Source organism: Serinus canaria, chromosome 1A (assembly GCF_022539315.1).
Source record: "Serinus canaria isolate serCan28SL12 chromosome 1A, serCan2020, whole genome shotgun sequence".
Lineage (NCBI taxonomy): Eukaryota > Metazoa > Chordata > Aves > Passeriformes > Fringillidae > Serinus > Serinus canaria.
Window position 1 is genome coordinate 5824007 of NC_066314.1, and position 18567 is coordinate 5842573.

The following is an 18567-nucleotide window of genomic DNA, read 5'->3' on the forward strand; positions in this document are numbered from 1 at the left end:
ACCATGGAAGCAGAGCTGTAAACTCAGAATGGACAGAACTAAGCAAATTTTACAGCAAGTCCAATGCACTCTTCCACTGTTAAGGATGTTTAAATAAAATTACCTGTTTATCCTGGTCTCTGAACCAGCCTCACCACTGCACAACAACATAGTAAGCAAGGATTCATCTCAACTTGTCAGGAATTCCCTAACTGATAAATCATGTGTTTGTTGTGTTTCCAAAACAGGCTTTGTCATACAGAAATGCAATTAAAATATTGTAAAACTGTTCCCCATGGATGCATACAAAGAGAGAGAAAAAAAAGAAAGAAAAAAAAAAAGAAAAAAAAAAAAAAAAGAAAGGATTTGTCTAATGCTAGGAAGATGGACCTAAAAAAAAGCATTTTGAATCTCAATAACCAGCCCAAGAAAATAACCACTTCTCTCCAAAAATAAAGATAAATATCCTCAGGGTATATCAGGGCAAAAGGAAAGAATGCTAAATAGAGCTGAAATTTGTGGTTTTTTTTTTAACAGCAGTTCTTCAATATGATTAGCAATGAATATTCTGCAGCAAAATCAGTCAAGGCAAGTGTATCACATATTAGAAGGCAGAATCCATGGCACATAACACAAGATTCCAATGGAGAGAAGAGATTCAGCAGTTCCCATGGTAAACCCTTAATTGATTTAAAAATAAAAATCATGAAAAATTCTGGACAGTCAAAATGAGGCATATTTGTATACTTAGGAAAAAAAGAGAAACACAGCTTTTCTCTACTAAGAGAGAGCTGAACATTTTTTTTAAATAAAGATTTGACTTTGGCAGTTGAAAGAGGCTGAGCTTGGCACACTTCTTCCCAAGGGAGGGAAGAGTGTACCCACTCTCCTGACAAGAGGGTCTGACCCTGTCTCACAAAGCTCAGAAGAAGAAAATGACAGCAAGTCCCTGCTGAATGACCAGCATAAATAAAATGCAGAAAGACTGACATTTATAATTGCACTGTTAAGAATAAATGTTTCATTGCTATTTTAGAACATCACCACATCACTTAATATGCTTGGCAATATTTACTGTGCCTAGAAAATTAAGAATTGTGGCTCCATGTCACTGTGAACAGTAACTTTGCAACTCTTCTTGTAGCCTCGGAGCTCTTTCCTTGAACTCTGATATGCAGATTTTTGGCCTTAAAAGGAAATGGCTTTAAACTGAGGCAGAGGAGATTGGATTAGATATTAGAAAAAAAAAATTCACTTTTAGGGTGGGCAGGCATTGTAACAGGTTGCCCAGGGAGGTGGTGGAGTCACCATCCCAGGAGGTGTTTAAGAGGCTTCTGGATCTGGCATGGGGCAATGTGGTTTAGTGGTTATGGGGTTACAGTGATGGTGCTGGCTTTACTGCTTGTCTTGATGATCTTAACTGTCTCCCAACCCTGATTCCATTACTCTCCTACTAAAACTTTGAAATTATAATTATATAAAATCCCTATTTTTTTTTGAATGCCACTTGATTATTACCAAATCACATCAAATCTTTCTTTCTTTCTAGTACCCAAAATCTCAGCATAACTTCTTTTGCTGCCAAGAACCCTCAGAGACCTGTCCTCACAGCTCTTATCTGGAGAGAATTCACTCATGTACCCACCCAAATCAGCAGGGAGAGCTGTGCAAGAGTTATTGCTCTGGGCCAGGTGGTTCAACAGGCACACAGGAGAAAACACTAAGGAATGCACACAGAATGCTTCAGAGACAAGGACTATTTGCCAGCAAGACTACATACAAATTACCAAGAAATAGAATCCAAGAGGGGATAACTGGATGTTCATCATATTGCTCCCTATCAAAAAGTTCAGGGTAAAACAATAATACTGAAGGAAAAAAAAAATCAATAGTTTCATTTGGAGACATTTAATGGAGTATGTCATTCCTTGACTGAGCTCTCAGTTTCTCTGCTCCCCTAACTCATTTTTGGAGCATGCTGTAGGAATGCACTGGTGCTAATAAAAATGCACTATGTTTCCTAAAGAGTGAAGTCTGATGGAAAAGAGCAGGTAGGTCTCATGTTAGCAAAAGAAAATGAATTCTGCTATTTGAAAAGTGCCTCTGGCAATGTGATAATCTCCATCATTAGCAAACTGTTCTCAAAGCATGTTCTGTGCTTTAACAGGCTCATGGGATAAAGACTAAGGGTATGAGTCACATTCTCAGCTGCTGTGAATTAGTACAATTCCATCAGAATCAGCCCAGAGCTACTGTAAGAGAAACACAAGAATCCAACCCAAATTTTGGAGAGTGCCTCATGAATGGGGTGAGGGGCAGACCACATCTCTATTTTCTACCACTAGTACTTCTACTGTACGACTCCTTACTCTTCAGGGGATAAAAACCCACTTGAACAACCTTGCAAAATAAACCTCCAATCTGCCCAGTCTCACTATACTGATCCTGGAATATTTATCACCATAACAGCATCTGCCACACTAAATAGATACCCAGTTCCCATTTACTGAGGAGGTAGTAAAAGGAAAAACACGTGTAAAGTGAATCATCCAAGTCAGACCACAAATTGTGACAAGGTAAGTTATTGCTGTAAGATAACAAGTACTAATATAAGTTAACACAAACCTTGATAATAACAAGGTCTGAAAAGAACTGCTATGGTGCAAGCTGAAGAAATAAAAGTACTCTAATTTTTTGAATGATGTCATGTCTGCTCTGATTTTCACAGCTCATCACCAAAAATTACCAGAACAATTCTGTTGCTGGCATTCATCAGGGAACAATGGAAAGAAAAAAGTTTTTGGAAGGTTGCAGTAAGGAAATTGCAGTTTCTTCTGTTATTTCTATTTCATAACTATTAATGTCTGAACACTTAAAACACTTTCTACACTAAAACACTTTCTACTTTCTTCTTAGCTTTACTATTTCCCACAAGTATTTAGGTCAGAATCTGTATTTCCCAATGAGGAATAGTAAAATTTGGACTTGAGTTGCACCTGCCCCAAATCCCAAAAACCAGTATTTTTTTTATTTTACTTAGAAAAGCAAAACTGTGCTCTTGACCAGTTTTCTTATCAAAGAAAACAGAACACCTCCTTCTCAGCTGGGTGATATACAGAGAGAGAAATATAAAAGAATCATCAAGAATATACACACATAAGGATGCTTTAAAAGACCAGATAACATAAATCCTAACTTACAGCTAAAAAATAAAAAGTGTGGGACATTTTGTTTTTTAAAAATATTTTTGCTTGGTCCCCAAATGACTGACAGATTGAAATCTGTAGTTCCAACAGGTACCAAAACCAATGAAGGTGGCTGATGTTTCTTCTTCAAGGGGATGTTGTTCAATGTTTTACAAATTTCAGTACAAAGCCCCTCAGGACCTAAAATTTGAGCAAATCTGAGCAGCATCACCAACATACTCCATACCAGGGGTATGCTGGTGATGCTGCTCAGATTTGCTCAAATTTTAGCTTTCTGTGCCATTCTAGGAGGACACTGAGGCCATTTGGCTTATCCTGCTCTGACTTTTGGGCCTGGTGTTGAAAGGGCCCAAAGAGGATCAGCCCTTTAAACTGGTGTTGACCTTTACAGTTGCAAAATGCTGTTCTCAGCTTCTCCCCTACTTCAGGATCACGGACAAAGTTTGGGCTGTTCTGCAAACTTCAATCAGCCAATGCTCTTGTGACCATTCAACCTTAACATTATGTGAGGCAGAGAATCAAGTTGTTTTGTCCTTGTATTTAACTGGAGAGTTTAATAAAAAATAAATACAAGGATATATTCATGAAAAATACACTTTTAGGTATGTGCTTCAACGACAGTCAGTTAAAGCTTAAATTCTTCTTTACTTACAAAAACACTGTCAGTTGAATTTCTTGCTTTCTTTTACTGTCTTGAGATCTCCAATAATTCTTTAGCTATAAAAATAACTCATAAAATTGTCACTTCTAAATAGACAAATCAATATTAACATTACATAAACAGCCAGTTTAAAGAAATAAAATACCTTTTAAAACATTCCTAGTTATAGTAGGGAACCTGTCACCACCCAAGGAATAAGATATTTATTTTAGTAGCTTTTTGACCATTCCAAAGTAGTACCAAATCAACTACATAATTCCAGGAGGGGGAAGGGGGAAATCCCAGATCCTGAGGCATTACTGGAATGCCTGCTATGAGCTCCAAGATACTCAGAAACTCCTCTAGGTTTTGGTTTTTTTCCCTGAAGTTACTCCCTTATCAATGACTGCTGATAGAAAAAATTGCAAATAGAAGTTATCTACAAGGTAAAGAAAAGGGCTGGTGAAAGAAGAGTTCACACTGAAAATACTAGGGACATTTAATTTAAAAGTTAGCCAGGTTCCAAGATAGGATAGAGGGGAGCAGCTTTTTTGTGTGGCGCAGGGTCAACATTCATACAATGCTGACCAAAAAGATACAACATATCCAACTAGAGGAGGGGGGAAAAAGGAAAAATGAAAAATTGAGCAAACAAATCCCTCATTTTTAATGAATACCAAACACATTCGACCTTTTTCTTTTTCAAAATCAGCTTAAACAGTTTTTGTTATGACTATCTGTGAAGAGATCTTAGGCATTTCTCCCATTCCTAAAATACTTGATTGCAGAAGTCATCAGTAACAGGCTAAGCCTTGTCTGAGCCCTGTGGGAGTCCCCAGAGAGGGGCTGCTGAGCTTCCATCAGCTGCAGGCACAGCTCAAAGCCTCCATCTCCTGCATTTTCTAGAAAAGAATATCCAATCTTATCAGAACACTGGCACACTGGATATACAGACACTGGTGCTGGACTTCAGAGGAAAAAATGTTCATTTTAAAATTGAATGGTACTTTTCACATCAGCCTGACTGCTCAGCAGTCCTGCACTGTCATGTGGAATCAGCAGCAGGATTTTTACTGGAAAACAAATTGCATTGAATAAGGACCATGCCTGAGGTTTTCCTATTGCTGCCTTTTTTTTTTTTTAATATTTTTAGGTTTATTGATAACCACATTGGGCTTGTATAAAATAACAGGTCTGCTCTGTCAATACTCGTGGTCAGACTAAGACAACACTGACATAGGGATTCTCTGAAAGAAACAAAAGTGAATAGCTTTGGGGTTTTTTAATAGACTATTCCATGTTATATGAATATTTCTTTAATTGATGTATTAATTTAATATACTATTCCATGTATACCATGGAATATATATGTATATCAGGTGACACTGAGGAAGATCAACAGCACAACAGAAACAAATTTGGCAAAAAAAAAAACTGTATTAATTAAGAGAAACTAATTGGAGAGACAGAAGAGACACATGGAAGGGGATGTTGAGAACATGGCTGGAGTGGGAGGAACACCATGTCAGGGTGGGGGAAGCCATGTAAGACACAAGGAGCAGAAGGAGAAAATAAGTAAGAAACCAGGAGCAGCAGAAAGAAGTCATCATGTGCAGGAGCTCCTGCACTGCTCCACCTCACCAAAGGAACTGGGGTGATCCAAGGCTACCCCAGGACAAGAAGCAAGGGAAGTTTGTCCTGGAGGCACAGGGGAGACAGGTGTTTCCTCTAGGTGCCTGATAGAGTGGTATGGTTTGGAGTGTTTCTAGCCAGCATCCAAGGCAGCAGTCAGAAAGTCGTGTTACCTGGCAGTAAATTATGAAAAAAATTCTCCAAGTTGAGTCTGGTTTGCCTGCAACACCCCATGGCTTAAATAAACCACAAGCCACCACTTCCCCATAGCCTTGCAACAACAGTAGCTGGTAAAGGCCAAATTTTCTACAATTGAGTTCATAATGAGATCTTCATTCTTCCTGGTTCCTGCATGCCTCTACTGTACAATTTATGCTTGCAGTAGAGTAGCTCATAACTGCTACAATTTAGTCAGTGCCACTGAACAAACTCCTCCAAGCTGCATTTGGTTTTGTACACTCTGCTGTTAAACTTCTCAAGAGAGTCCCCTTGGGCTCCCCACAGGTTATTTCACAGCTTAGCTTTGCTGGAAACCTTCTTCCTACATCCAACTTCCCTCTAAAACTTCCCTTTACTCATCTGAAATAAGTCTCATTATTATAATGCTCTGCTACTTCTTACTGAATACACTTTCTTGTTCCCTAAATTCATTAATTATTAACTCAGCTATATTTTCTTTGTTTTAAATAGCAATATTAATAACCTGTCCACACCACTTTCCTTTTAATATCCAAAGTTAACTAGAACATTCACACTCATTTGCAGAACTGCAAAATAAACTACTGCAGCAAATTAAATTGTGTTCTGAAGGCAGATGCTACTAAAAATTTAGGAGAATATTGGGTAAAGATGGACCTAACTCCTGTAAACAGTAAATACTGCATCACTTAGAATTGACCAAAGATGCCAGATACCTCAACTGAGGGTCTTATAAATAAGTTAAAGTGACATATTTTACTTGAAGGGAAATGTTATATCTGTTTCCAATCACAATCCCATTTCTCCACTGGTAAATAAAAAGGCACTCTCCCTCTCAGTCCTCTCTGAGGAAAGCTTGATCTCTACTGGTATGGCAAGAAGACAACAGAAGGGTTAAGTCTTCAGGTCCCTCAAGTTTACAAATTGCCAGTTTAACACACAAATAAGGACACTGGGACACCAGAAGAATTGCAGATTTATACCAAAACTACTCTTGAAATGTCTCTAGCCTTTACATTCTCCCATATTCTACAGAGTGGCAAGTTACACATGCAGCCTGAGTGCTTCATTCCCTGAAAATTATCTTTTCTGCCCTATCAGCAATCAACTGAACTTTGAATAGCCCCTTCACCGAGACAGGGAAAGCTGCAAACAGGACACAGACAAGGAAAAATAGAAAACCACTGATAGTAATCAAAGCCTATTGTACTTGAGAAAACAAGCCCTAATTTTGTATCAGGTTCCTCACACCCAGCACCCTTCTGACACAAAACACACCTCTCTTAGTATTTTAAGACGTCAGTATAAACAAGATTACAAATCCCTGTAGACCTTACCTAGGACACTTTAAGTTTGGTACTGCCCCAGATTTTGTTCTCAGTGTGCATCAGCCTGTTTGCTAATTTACACTGTACACACCTGAGAGATTGTAGGGAATTATGGCTCTCAGGGATGACAAACTTTTGAGGTTTTTGGTACGTCCTGCTGCATTTCAAACCCTCATAGAACAGGAGTTTCTTTCTGTCACAGCAGGCCCAGTATGACAGCACACATGACCCAGTCCATAGGTTAAAATCTATAGTGCAATATAAATTGTCATTTCAGGGACAGACACTTGATTTGTTTATCCTAATTATATTTATTCTATTAGGAAAGATTTTGCTTCTCAGGAAAATAAAAACATCTTTTGCAACACATTGAATTTCTCTTAAGCAATCATAAAGCAGCCCTGAGAGCACTCCCTGGTGAAATCTGGCCTGTAACAAGACATGGATAAGCTACAAATAGGCACAATTAGTGAAGAGATTATCTGCATACACTGCTAACCTGTGCAGTCTTTATGTAATTTAAATCTTTCAGCTTTCATCCCTTAAAGTTGACATATTCAGAGAATTAATTCTGTGTTGGTGAGTAGAGACGTTCCTGGGCAAGAGGAACAGCTGGGGTCATGACTGAACAGCAGCAGCAAGTGCAGAGGACTTGAGGAACAATCTTCTACACCTGACACATAAAAATGCAAGCGCCACAATACAGGCAAGAGGAAAAGTTCAGGACTTCACAAGGATACCAAAGTCAGAGGTGAACCCTGCAGTGGCTTCCATTACCTCTGCCCCAGAAATAAAATAACTCAGATATCCTTTCTCCATTAGGAATGCTACAACTGCAGGCATGTGGTGCTGCAGCTGGGCCTTAGCAACACAAGGACCTCTTTGTGTGAAACACTTCTCTTGGAATGTCACACATCAAATGAACTCACCCCAATGAAGCACAAGCAGTCTGCAGGTAAAGATGACTTTTAACTCACAGCTTATAAAAACAATAATTTGCAAAAAGGAAAGAAGAGAAGGAAAAAAGTTCTGAAAAAAACCAGAACATAAACATCCCCCTTCCCAATACTATGAATTACATAGGTATTACTAAGTTTTCCACTTATTACTGATTTTTCTGGATTTGAACTGCATTTCATGTATTCAAACAAAAATGCCAAACACCAAGAACCTCAGAGAGGCCTAATATCATCAAAAGTAGCAAGTCAGCTTGTGTTCAGTTTCTGCAAGCTGGATATTTTACATCTGCCAACCACAAAAACCCTAATACAATGTAATACTCTAATCTTCTATTTGCCAAAAAGGAACAGATTATGTTACAAAGGAGGCACGTGTAGGGGAACTGCATATGGCCTCTGGCATTTTCTGACTTACAGATGATTCAATATTAGGTCCCAAATCAGCAGAGATTTCAGTAAGGATAAAAAATATTTGAAGCCAAAAGATACTAATCTTTTATGGAATGAGATACACTTCTGCTCATATACAACCATTGAGTAACCTTAATGTGTTGGGATCTTTTCAAAATTAAACACTTTAACAAAATTTTTATAAATCTTTCAAGAACTACAAGTTTGTTTACATCCAACTAAGTTATTCACAACCAAAATTTATCTGCAATTCAGCATGGAATATGTTTTTTGGAGACTATCAATTTTCACTTCCCAATAAAATATTTTAAAACATTTCACTCCCTATGCAAAATCAAATTACAGAAATAAAAAAACAGATAGAAACTGAATTGAAAAGCACAGTGAAAGATTATCCAGCAGTAACACTTATGCAGCAGTTTCCAAAATATCTATTAAAGACATAATAGTACTTTGACCAAATAGATAATGCAATAAAGAACCTGAATATTCATAGTAGCTAACTTTTAATCTTATTTTCTTTACAAGCTTGCTACTTACTGTAGGAACCCAAATCTATCAGTGACTTTGTAAAGATGGTAGTCAGCATCTTCCCACGGTTCAATCTGAGCACCCTCACGTCCCTAAGGGGAAAGGAAAAAACAAAAAGCCAAATTATATTTAATGACACAATAAATAAAGACACATAAGGGAGCATTCAACTACTGAAAGCATAACTTTTGGGACACTTTGGGACATGGTGGCAGGAGGTTAGAGAAGGAGGAGGAGAACACTTGTCCTAACCTAACCAGCCAAGAGAAGGGAGAGCAGAACACCTATCCCAGACCTTACAAACAGGATTTTCATCACAGGAAATCTCTTTTGGTTACTGCTATACACAAAACACATTCTAACCAGAGTCACAGTAATCCCACAGCTGTTGTTAAACTCCACAATAAGGCATCAAGGTCCCCAGAGTGCCCTCGACTCCCTTCATTTCTCAAGTCCACTATCACCTGCAAGAGCTCATCCTGAAGACAGTCCTGAGTTAATGTCCTGGCTGACCTGCAGCAGCTGTCAAACAATGCAGCACTGAGTTTCCCCTCAATTATGCATTCATGCATGCCCCATTCCTGCTCTCTGATTGCCAATCTTGCAAAAGGCTTGCAGAAGTTTACATTTCAGCTCTACCTGCTGCTGGTGTGGGCTATGTACAGGTTACTGACTGTGAAATCAGCCCACCCCTCAGAACACAAAGTGAATTGGGTTTGTGTGGCCTGGTTTTAGTAGCAGGGGGCTCCAGAGGTAGCTTCTTGAGAAGCTGCTGGAAACCTCCCCACACATCCAATAGACAAAGCCAGGTCCAGTATGGACCTTCCACTGGCCATGGCCCAGGCCACACTGGAGCAGGTTTGGTGGCAGGACTAGTGAGCCCACAGGGGACCCATGCTGGAGCTCCTGTGCCTGAAGGAGTGACCCTGATGGAGGGACCAGAGCTGGAGCAGCTCATGAAGAACTGCAACCCATGGGAAGGACCCATCCTGAACAAGTTCATGGAGAACTTCAGCCTGCGGGAAGGACCTCCCCACTGGAAAAAGGGAAGAGTTTAAGGAGTCAAATCCCAAGGCAGGAAGAGTCACAGAAACAATGTGGGACAAACTGACCACAGCCCCCATTCCCCATCTTCCTGCACTGCTCAGATGGAGGAGGTAGAGAAAATTGGGAGCAAAGCTAAGCCAGGGAAGAAAGGAGGGTTGGGGAGAAAATGTTTTAGATCCAGTTTTTATTTTTTTATTGTCCTACTCTGATTTGATAGGTAATAAATTAAACAGATTTCCTCAACTCAGGTCTGCTTTGCCCATGGCAGTCATTGGTGAAGGATCTGTCCCTGCCTTTATCCCAACTCATGAGCCTTTTGTTACATCCCCTGCCCAGCTGAGGTGGCAGTGACTGAGCAGCTTTGAGGAGCAGCTGTGTCAGCCTGCCACACACAAGCAGGTTTTTCCTTAGTCCAAGGTGAGCCACTCATTTACTGCACACTGTGCAAACCACCAGTAAGTCTGGCACACAGAACATTCCATGAACTCTACACACAAGACTATTGCTCTGTACTCCAGTGACACTTAAAAAGTCTGTAAGTGTTACAAAAATACCTGAGTACTATGTAAGCATTCTGGGCACAGTCTGTGCCAGGCTTTTCCTGACAAGGGGTCCAAGAACAAACATGGTATGACCAGGGCATTTCTTTAGCTCTCCACAACAAGATCAGAAACAATACAGCTCACTCATCTTTTACTTTTTCTGCTATGATTTCAGTGTTTGTACTAGCATAACAAAAGATTAAATAAATAAAAAGTAAAATAAGAGTCCTTCTGATCTCACAGATACACTGAGCATCCTCAAACACCCCACTTTCACTACTTCTAATACAATACACTCCCTGAAATAGTCCCAAAGTAACTTGCTATGCACCTGAAAAATTAGTTATTATCCAGAATATCCCCCATAGAGAGAGAGTTTAATTCACCCAGAGGCCAGTGTATCATTAAACATCAGATTAGTACTCAACAGAGTATTTCAAACAACAGCTAGCTGGAATCATGATTTACTTTTTAAACAGACATTTATGAAGATTCATTATAAAATGTCTTTTAAATTACTAAAAAGTTCACTTACTCTGTCATACTTGGCAACTATCTCTGCTCGTTCCTGGGCAAGTTTGATAGCAGCATCCTGCTCAGCATCTGCACCTGCAGAGGAATTAAATTCATGTTGTTCAGATTTTCTCCCTTGTGAAAAAAGAACTGCAGACAAATACTTGGAAAATCAACTAAAGGGAGACTACTTCAATGGAGAAATGCCAAAACCGTGGTGTCAAAGCAAAATATGACCTTGGTGCATGTCTTGAATACTGCTCAAAGCAAAGTACAGTTACTGCACAGTATCTTAATTGCTGAGTTTAGAATATTTCTGATTTTCCACCAATGTAGATATTAAATACAGTAAAAAAAAATTCTGCACAACCCACAAACTGAAGAAAGTACTAAAGGCCACTAACTTGCAATTCCACAAACATTGTAATAGTCAAAGAAAGCTGAAACATCCACTACTGGCTTAAAACAAAATTGTGAACTATTTACAGGATTTGTGAAGATGTTGGAATACTGAAGAAATAATGCATGTCTTTTTAGAAACAGCCTACAACTTATTTCTCAGAAAACAGGGAAGGATGTCATTACAGTGTCAGAACTGCAACTTGGGCAACCCAGAGCTGGAATAAGTGTAAGGATATGACAACAGGAAGGTTGACAGGCAAAACCAAAAAACCAGCATGTGAGTATAAGCACTGGACATGAGGACACTGCAGATGCAGCATTCACTACATGACTGGAGTTCAAGTTTTGCTCAGTCCTGTTCCCTGAGCAGAAACAATCTCCAGGACATGACAGGAACAGAGAGCACTAAGAAAGGAAAAGTTGCTATTCTGAATATCCAACAACAGAATGTACTTCAATATCCCAAATATAATTATATCAAACCAATGAGGTAAATGAGCTTTAACTAATAAGTTTGTGAAAGATTTAAGCATTGAATTCTTTTGATTATTAAAAAGCAATGAACTTCAGATAAAGCAAGACTTGAAAAAGGTTTAAAATATATTTCAATCTAACACTGTAATAAAAATAACTCCAAGCATGTGGGGTTTTTTCATTACCTAATTCATGGCAACATAATGAACTTCAGGAATGGTACATACCAACCATCTGGGCCATGAAACAGAAAAACAGATCACATATTACAGTTTTCTATCTATATGACATTAACACAATTATTTGTTCAAACCTAGTGTTTCTTCAGTAAAGGTTACCTACATATTTTTCAACATTTAGACAAGAAGTTGTGCCAAAGTGGCCTTCTAAGCCATCTGTTAGAGGTTTAACATGGTCTCTGCTGGTTTTCACTCCACCTTTCTCCAGGGGAACACTAAGAGAACCTCAGTATGACCCAGCACAGACACAAGCACCAGCATTTAGACAACAGCACTGCTTGTCCCAAGCTTCCCCTAAGGGAAGGTCTGGCTGCTTCTTCAAAGCTTTCATTTATGATCCCCAGAAGTCACACTTGGTTACCCTCACCTGGCCCCCTTTGTCACCATCACTGGCCAATCACATTACTCCTGTTTATTCAGAATACACAGAGCTCTGTCATTTTCTCCAGTGAGCAGCAGAAGTAGCACACATGTATTTACACAGTTATTTGAGTGAGGAAAAGAATTAAATAATTCAACCTGCTATATTTGGAAGCTTCACATCCCTAAGCTACAACACTGACAAATCACTTCCTCCCTGTAAGATAAGGGGGGAGTAGAACCATTTCATATTGCTCAGACTTTGGTGTGTCCAAGCAGGGCACTGCTCCTCCTGTGCTTTGGTGCTGGATCCTTTATTCCTAAGCTGAAAGGGGACTCAAGACACAAAGCAGTTGGGTCTCAGGTTTGCTTTTCTCTGACACAGCTTTACAGCCACTGCAGGGCTCTGTTACCCTGACTGCCCGTGTGAGCTCTGAGCAAGACACAGCTCCCAGAGCCCTCCAGAGCCCCTCCCCAACCCTGTCACACCCAGGGGCACAGACACAACTTCACACCACTGCCAGGGCATTCCAGCACTCCCCCAGCACAATAACAACAATCCAGTTCCTTATCTTTACCTGCTGACATAGGTGTCTGCTGAACTGACAATGTCCACTAAAGCTACCAAATCAACCCTGACAAAAAGCAGTGGGTGAACCCTGGTTTTACTTTCAAAGTGAGAAGATAAAGGAATTGTAATCAAAACTAAATTGTGTTTCCTTCTGTAAAACAGATCTGTGCTTACAGCTAGTCCTTACAGAAGACTAACTATGAATTTTTAAAAAGTAAACTTTTAACTGCCTTAGCAATCTGACATTCCTTCAGCAACTTCATGTACTGACTGACCCAAATCTCCAGCTCCCCAATGGACAGCTGTGGGGAAAAGCTCCCTTGTTCAAAGCTCACCTGCTGCTGAGCTTCAAGAAATAGATTAAAAGTCCTTTCATTAATTTCCAAGTAGAAGAGATTAGATTTGAGAAAGAGTGAGGCTGAATATAAGCAGACAATATTGTAATACACAGCAGTCAATACATTCACACAGAATGTAGCTGATACATTTTTAAACAGAACTAAAAATGGTTTCTATTTTTATTTTAAAATGTGCTAAAAAGGACGTGCATAGATCTTCAAAAACACAGACAGAATAACAGTGTAAGCTGAAAAAAGTTTAAACCTTTGCTTAAAAGAATGCCAAACTGTATTTGCACCAGAAAGCAAGTTCCTGATTTATGCTGAAAACGTGGCCATGGCTTACCATCCCTTCCTCTGCATAAGCAATGTGTAAATCAAAGTTTGGCATGTTCTGTATCTCATGACAATTCAATTATATTTAGTGTGTAAATTATCATATTCATTGCCTTTAAAGTAATCCTCTTTGCTTTCTGCCAGAATCATCTTAAACTTCCAGCTGCACTGAGATAGTTCAATGTTTCATTAATCCATCCACACTGAAAACCCAGAAACCTGCTTGAGATGGGGGCAAGAGCTTTTATTTTGGGATATAAGCATTAAACATGATTTTTCTTATAAGAGGAAATATTTAAATATCTCCAACTTAGAAATTACACATTGATTCCTGATAAAGTAAAAGCTAAATATGGGAACAAGAAAAATTCTTTGGCACAAAAACCCTTCTCTATGAAATTGAAGACAAATAACTGGCATTCTAAAGTCTTATCAGTTTTGTTCAGTGTTATCTCAGTGAAAGCAAAGATATGATCCAAGTATGATTAAATTTACTAGTTAAAAGTTAGCATTACAGATTATACAGGAAACAATGCCATCCCAAATGAGGTCAACATTAATATATAGTCAATTAATTAGTACAGAGAACTGATTTGAACTAAAAAATGGGAAAATATATTAGCAATGACCTGATGGTAAATTCTGTCAACAATGGCATGCTAATCAGCACTTCCAAGTCCCCCCAAAATCAGACAGGCTTACAAGGTACAAACAGCATGGCTAAAATCCTGCCCAGCATCAATCACAGAATGACAGGTAGAAGGGACCTCAAGGACCATCTAGTCCAAGCTTTCTTGGCCAAAGCACAGTCTAGACAAGACTGTGCAACACCCAGTTCAGCTGAATCTTAGAAGTGTCCAGTCTTGGGGAATCTACCACTGCCCAGCACAGATTATTCCAATGGCTGTTCTTATTGTGAAAATTTCAAGTGTCCTGAATCTCCTTAGGAGTAACAGATGTAAAGCAAACTAAAAATATATAACATTATGCTCTATTAATGAATGCTAAACTACCTGGAAGACACTGACTGCCATAAGTGACATTCAACAGTAAAACAACAAATCCAAGTAAAAATAAACACTAGTAAAAAAAAAAAAAAAGGTTGTAGCCTACAAATAGATGTAAAAATTAAATTCTGAATTTTACTGAAACTTCAAGAATAGAGATTTTTGCAAGAAACAGAGATATGGTTTGATGATCTGATGAAGCTAAAAAAAATCCTGCCTTACTCTTTGATGGCTTTCATGCCATCTTCTTTCTTCTGTTCCACAGGGATGAAGAGGAGCTGTGGATGGACTCACCTACAGACACCAGAGAACCTTGACCCAAGGACCCCCTTTAATCCACTTAAACATGTATTTTAAGGTGGGGGTAGGGAGAAGGTAGGGGAAAAAATTTAGAAGAATATAATTTTGTATTCATGTAAATCACAGCTAAAAACACTGAGGATCCCTCTTGCAGTCCCTGCAGTAACTCAGATTTCCTGAATAAAGGAGGGGGAACTGGCAGGACTATCCCTTATGTTTGCAGCAGTGAAGAAGGATCTGAAGAGCCTGTGACAGCCCGCTCCTGGTTGGGGTGACTAACACAGAGCCCACAATTACACCTGGCTTTCATCACAGCCTGGCAGAACTCAGCTGCTGCTGAGAGAGGAATGGCAAGAAGACAATAAAACACTGGTCTTTCCCACAAACAGAAAAGCTGCTGCTCTACCTGTATTTTGAAGTGTTTGTCTAATCCTGCATGGCTTCTAATCCTGTTCAGCTACAGAACTGCAAACCAGTAAGGCACAGCCTTTTTAAAAGTGATCTCCATGTGCAATCCAGTGAGCACACATCTCTAGTCCCTACAAAAATAGTCATACAATTTATAGGAATGGTCTTTGGGGTTACTCTAACTCACTAGTGCTGTTGTCTCTGAAACAGCCTAAAAAATTACTAAGCTGTACCTCACCTGCCAAAGGTAACAACCATGGAGTAGCTCCCTCACGAGGGTAACATGAAATGAGTACCACTGAGAGCCTCAGTGAGTTCCTTAGACTGAAGGAGCAGTAGGTACAAGGTACATTGCAGTGCTCATGCATCAGCAGCAGTATAATAAACTGCCTCTTAGAGATGAGCCATAAATTTAAGAAGAATCACAGATTTGTTTATGTTGGAAAAGACTTTTAAGATCATTGAGTCCAACCATTAACCCATCACTGCCAAGCCCACCATTAACCATGCCCCCAAGCATCAAGTGCTTTTAAATACCTCAAGGGATGGTGACTCCACCACTTCCCTAGGCAGCCTATTTCCAGTGCTTGAGAACCCTTTTGGGAACAAATTTGTTCCTAATATCCAACCTAGACCACTTCAATGCATCTTGAAGTAATTCCATCTCATTCTGTCATTTGTTACTGCAAGAGGAGCCCAGTCCCCACCTGTTGGATTCACATTCTCTGAAGCTGAGAGAAGCAGAGAAAAGCATGATCAAAACAATTCTTATCTCATTTGCTGCTCCTGTGTTGTGCTAAAGTAGGTAGGATGCAATATGGAGATTGTTTACCCACAGTGATGGTGTTTTGTTTCCTTGGCCTATCAGGGCCAAGCGTGTGTGTGTGTGTGTGTGTGTGTGTGTGTGTGTGTGTGTGTGTGTCAGGACTGTCAGCTGGCAGTCACGAGATTCAGTGCAGTGGAGTGCTTGGCAGATTCAGTTTAGATGTAATGTAATACAGTGTAATATAATGTAGAATAATATAGTGTAATAAAGTAATTAATTAGCCTTCTGATATTATGGAGTCCTCCTCGTCTTTCTCCCCCTCGCTGGGGTTGCCTTGCTTTCTGATACCCCCCTGGCTACACCCTCCTGGTAGGGAGTTGTAGAGAGCCAAAAGTTTCCCCCTTGAGTCTCATTTTCTCCAGGATAAACACCCCCAGCTCCCTCAGTCACTCTGCACAGGACCTGTGCTCCAGACCCTATCAAAGCTCCATCCCCTTCTCCAGACATGCACCAGCCCCTCAATGTCCTTCTTGTCACAAGGGGGCCAAAGCTGACCCCAGGATTCGAGGTGTGGCCTCATCAGTGCTGAGTACAGGGGGACAATCACAGTCCTGGTTCTGTTGGCCACACCATTGCTGGTACAGGCCAGGATGCCACTGGCCTTCCTGGCCACACACTGCCTCAGGCTCACCCACTGTGGACCAGCACCCTCAGAAGTGATGCCTGTGGGGCATCAATATACCAAGAGCATCCTGTGTAACCTTGTCCCAAATTCTGAAAAGTTATTTCTTCCTTTTTTGTTCTTTAACCAACCATCATTGTCTCATCAACTGCAGAGCACTCTGAAAACCCCAAAAGAATTGGAAATGTTAATTTGTTTCCCATTACTTTACTAAAATTCTTGCCTGTTTGCACATTGCACATCCCACTGCTCAAAGAGCTGCAGTGGCACAAATTCCTGTCTGCAGGCACCACCACCAGCTGCTATGCATCTACACATTCAAAGCACACATCAGAGCAATAAACAAACTCTCTGGTCATAGCAGTAAGTCCCTTAAATACTCAGGCTGTTTATTTTCCTTCCAGTTCAGTCCCATAAACAACGAAATAAAAGCCATGACGTACACTTAATAGTATTTTGCTGTGGGTACACCATGTTCAAAAGGAAGAATCTTGGTAAATACCTGCACATCAACACCAAAGCTGCTCTGAACAAAAGGGATTAAGCATCATTTATTATACTTTCTCCTCATGCAAAGAGAACTTCTAAAAAAGAAAAGAACTTTTAACACAAAATGAACTGGTTAGTTAGAAAAACAATCCCTTCTGCATAGCAAAACTCTCTGAAATATGTATTTCCAGACGTTAACTGAGCTACATTTCTTCCACCATTAAACATAATTATATTCCTTAAATATTATTATTTAAAGCTCAGTTACCACTAATTTAAAATGAGAGATAATAACAGCACAATGTAAACAATTAAAGACCAGTATATAAAATTTTACACAACACCTTACCAGTCTTTAGACTGTCATTTTCTTCCCAGTCCTTGTAGAGCTCTGTTTTAGTCTTCATGAAGTAAATCTGTTTGCTTCTAGACCATATTCTAAATCAGTTTATCAAAAAAGACCGGGGGGGAAAGTTCTCCTCTCCTCCACTTGCTGCATTTGCTCCACACAACTGAGCCACTTGACACGTGCTCCTTTTTCCAGACACAGCCCCTCTCCAGCTCCAGGAGCTGCAGAGGCTGGAACAAAGATGCCATTTGTTAATGCCAAGTGTCACGAAGGCACCACGCTGGTGTTCTCCAGCCCAGCCCACAGCCCTGCATTCCAGCTCATAATAAACAAAAGGATTTGAACAAACAGCCTCAGAGGCCAGGGCTCCTGTAACACATCACTGTTCTACTCTTGGGCAAGAATTCTTACTGGTGTTTTCCAAGTGCTGCAGGAAAAGCATTTGACTGAAAGGACTTACTTGAAATGGGGCTTGAAGTACCCTTTTCCTGGCTTATTACCTAAGAAACCACAAAATTAGGTAACTCTAAAAAATACAGTTTAGATTTCTGTAACTGGCATTCCCTACTTAAAGGATGGAGATTTGACATATTTTCTGATTAAAATTCCTTTACTCTTCAAGATATCTTGGGAACTTGAAACACCTAGGACGTCAGAAGTTGACAACAACATTTTTGTTGATAAAAGTACAAAAGTTCAGGAGTAAAACCTGAAAAACAGATTTCTGTACCAAATATCCCAGGCCAAACACATAAAGCCATTCTCCTGCACAGATTTTAGCCCCCACACGTGCTCTCTCAAGCTGCCATTCTGCTGCTATGTGATGCCTGCAGCCAGGAACCAGCCAATTCCATATCCTA

General features: G+C 39.8%; 1 protein-coding gene across 2 annotated transcripts in view; it reads right to left on the reverse strand.

The window, feature by feature from the left end:
* The window catches only part of USP6NL (USP6 N-terminal like), a 112960-nt gene that overhangs the window by 48953 nt on the left and 45440 nt on the right, over window positions 1-18567 (reverse strand). Inside the window, exons 1-3 of one of the 2 annotated variants that reach the window (XM_018910378.3) lie at window positions 17708-18013; window positions 11009-11082; window positions 8894-8976 (exon numbers count right to left, since the gene is read on the reverse strand). In XM_018910378.3, coding sequence (XP_018765923.1) covers window positions 8894-8976; window positions 11009-11082; window positions 17708-17765 — 215 coding nt within the window. In that variant the 5' untranslated portion in view covers window positions 17766-18013. Of the gene's footprint in view, window positions 1-8893; window positions 8977-11008; window positions 11083-17707; window positions 18014-18567 lie in introns of those variants that run through there. The other variant, XM_009086901.4, reaches the window with a different exon arrangement.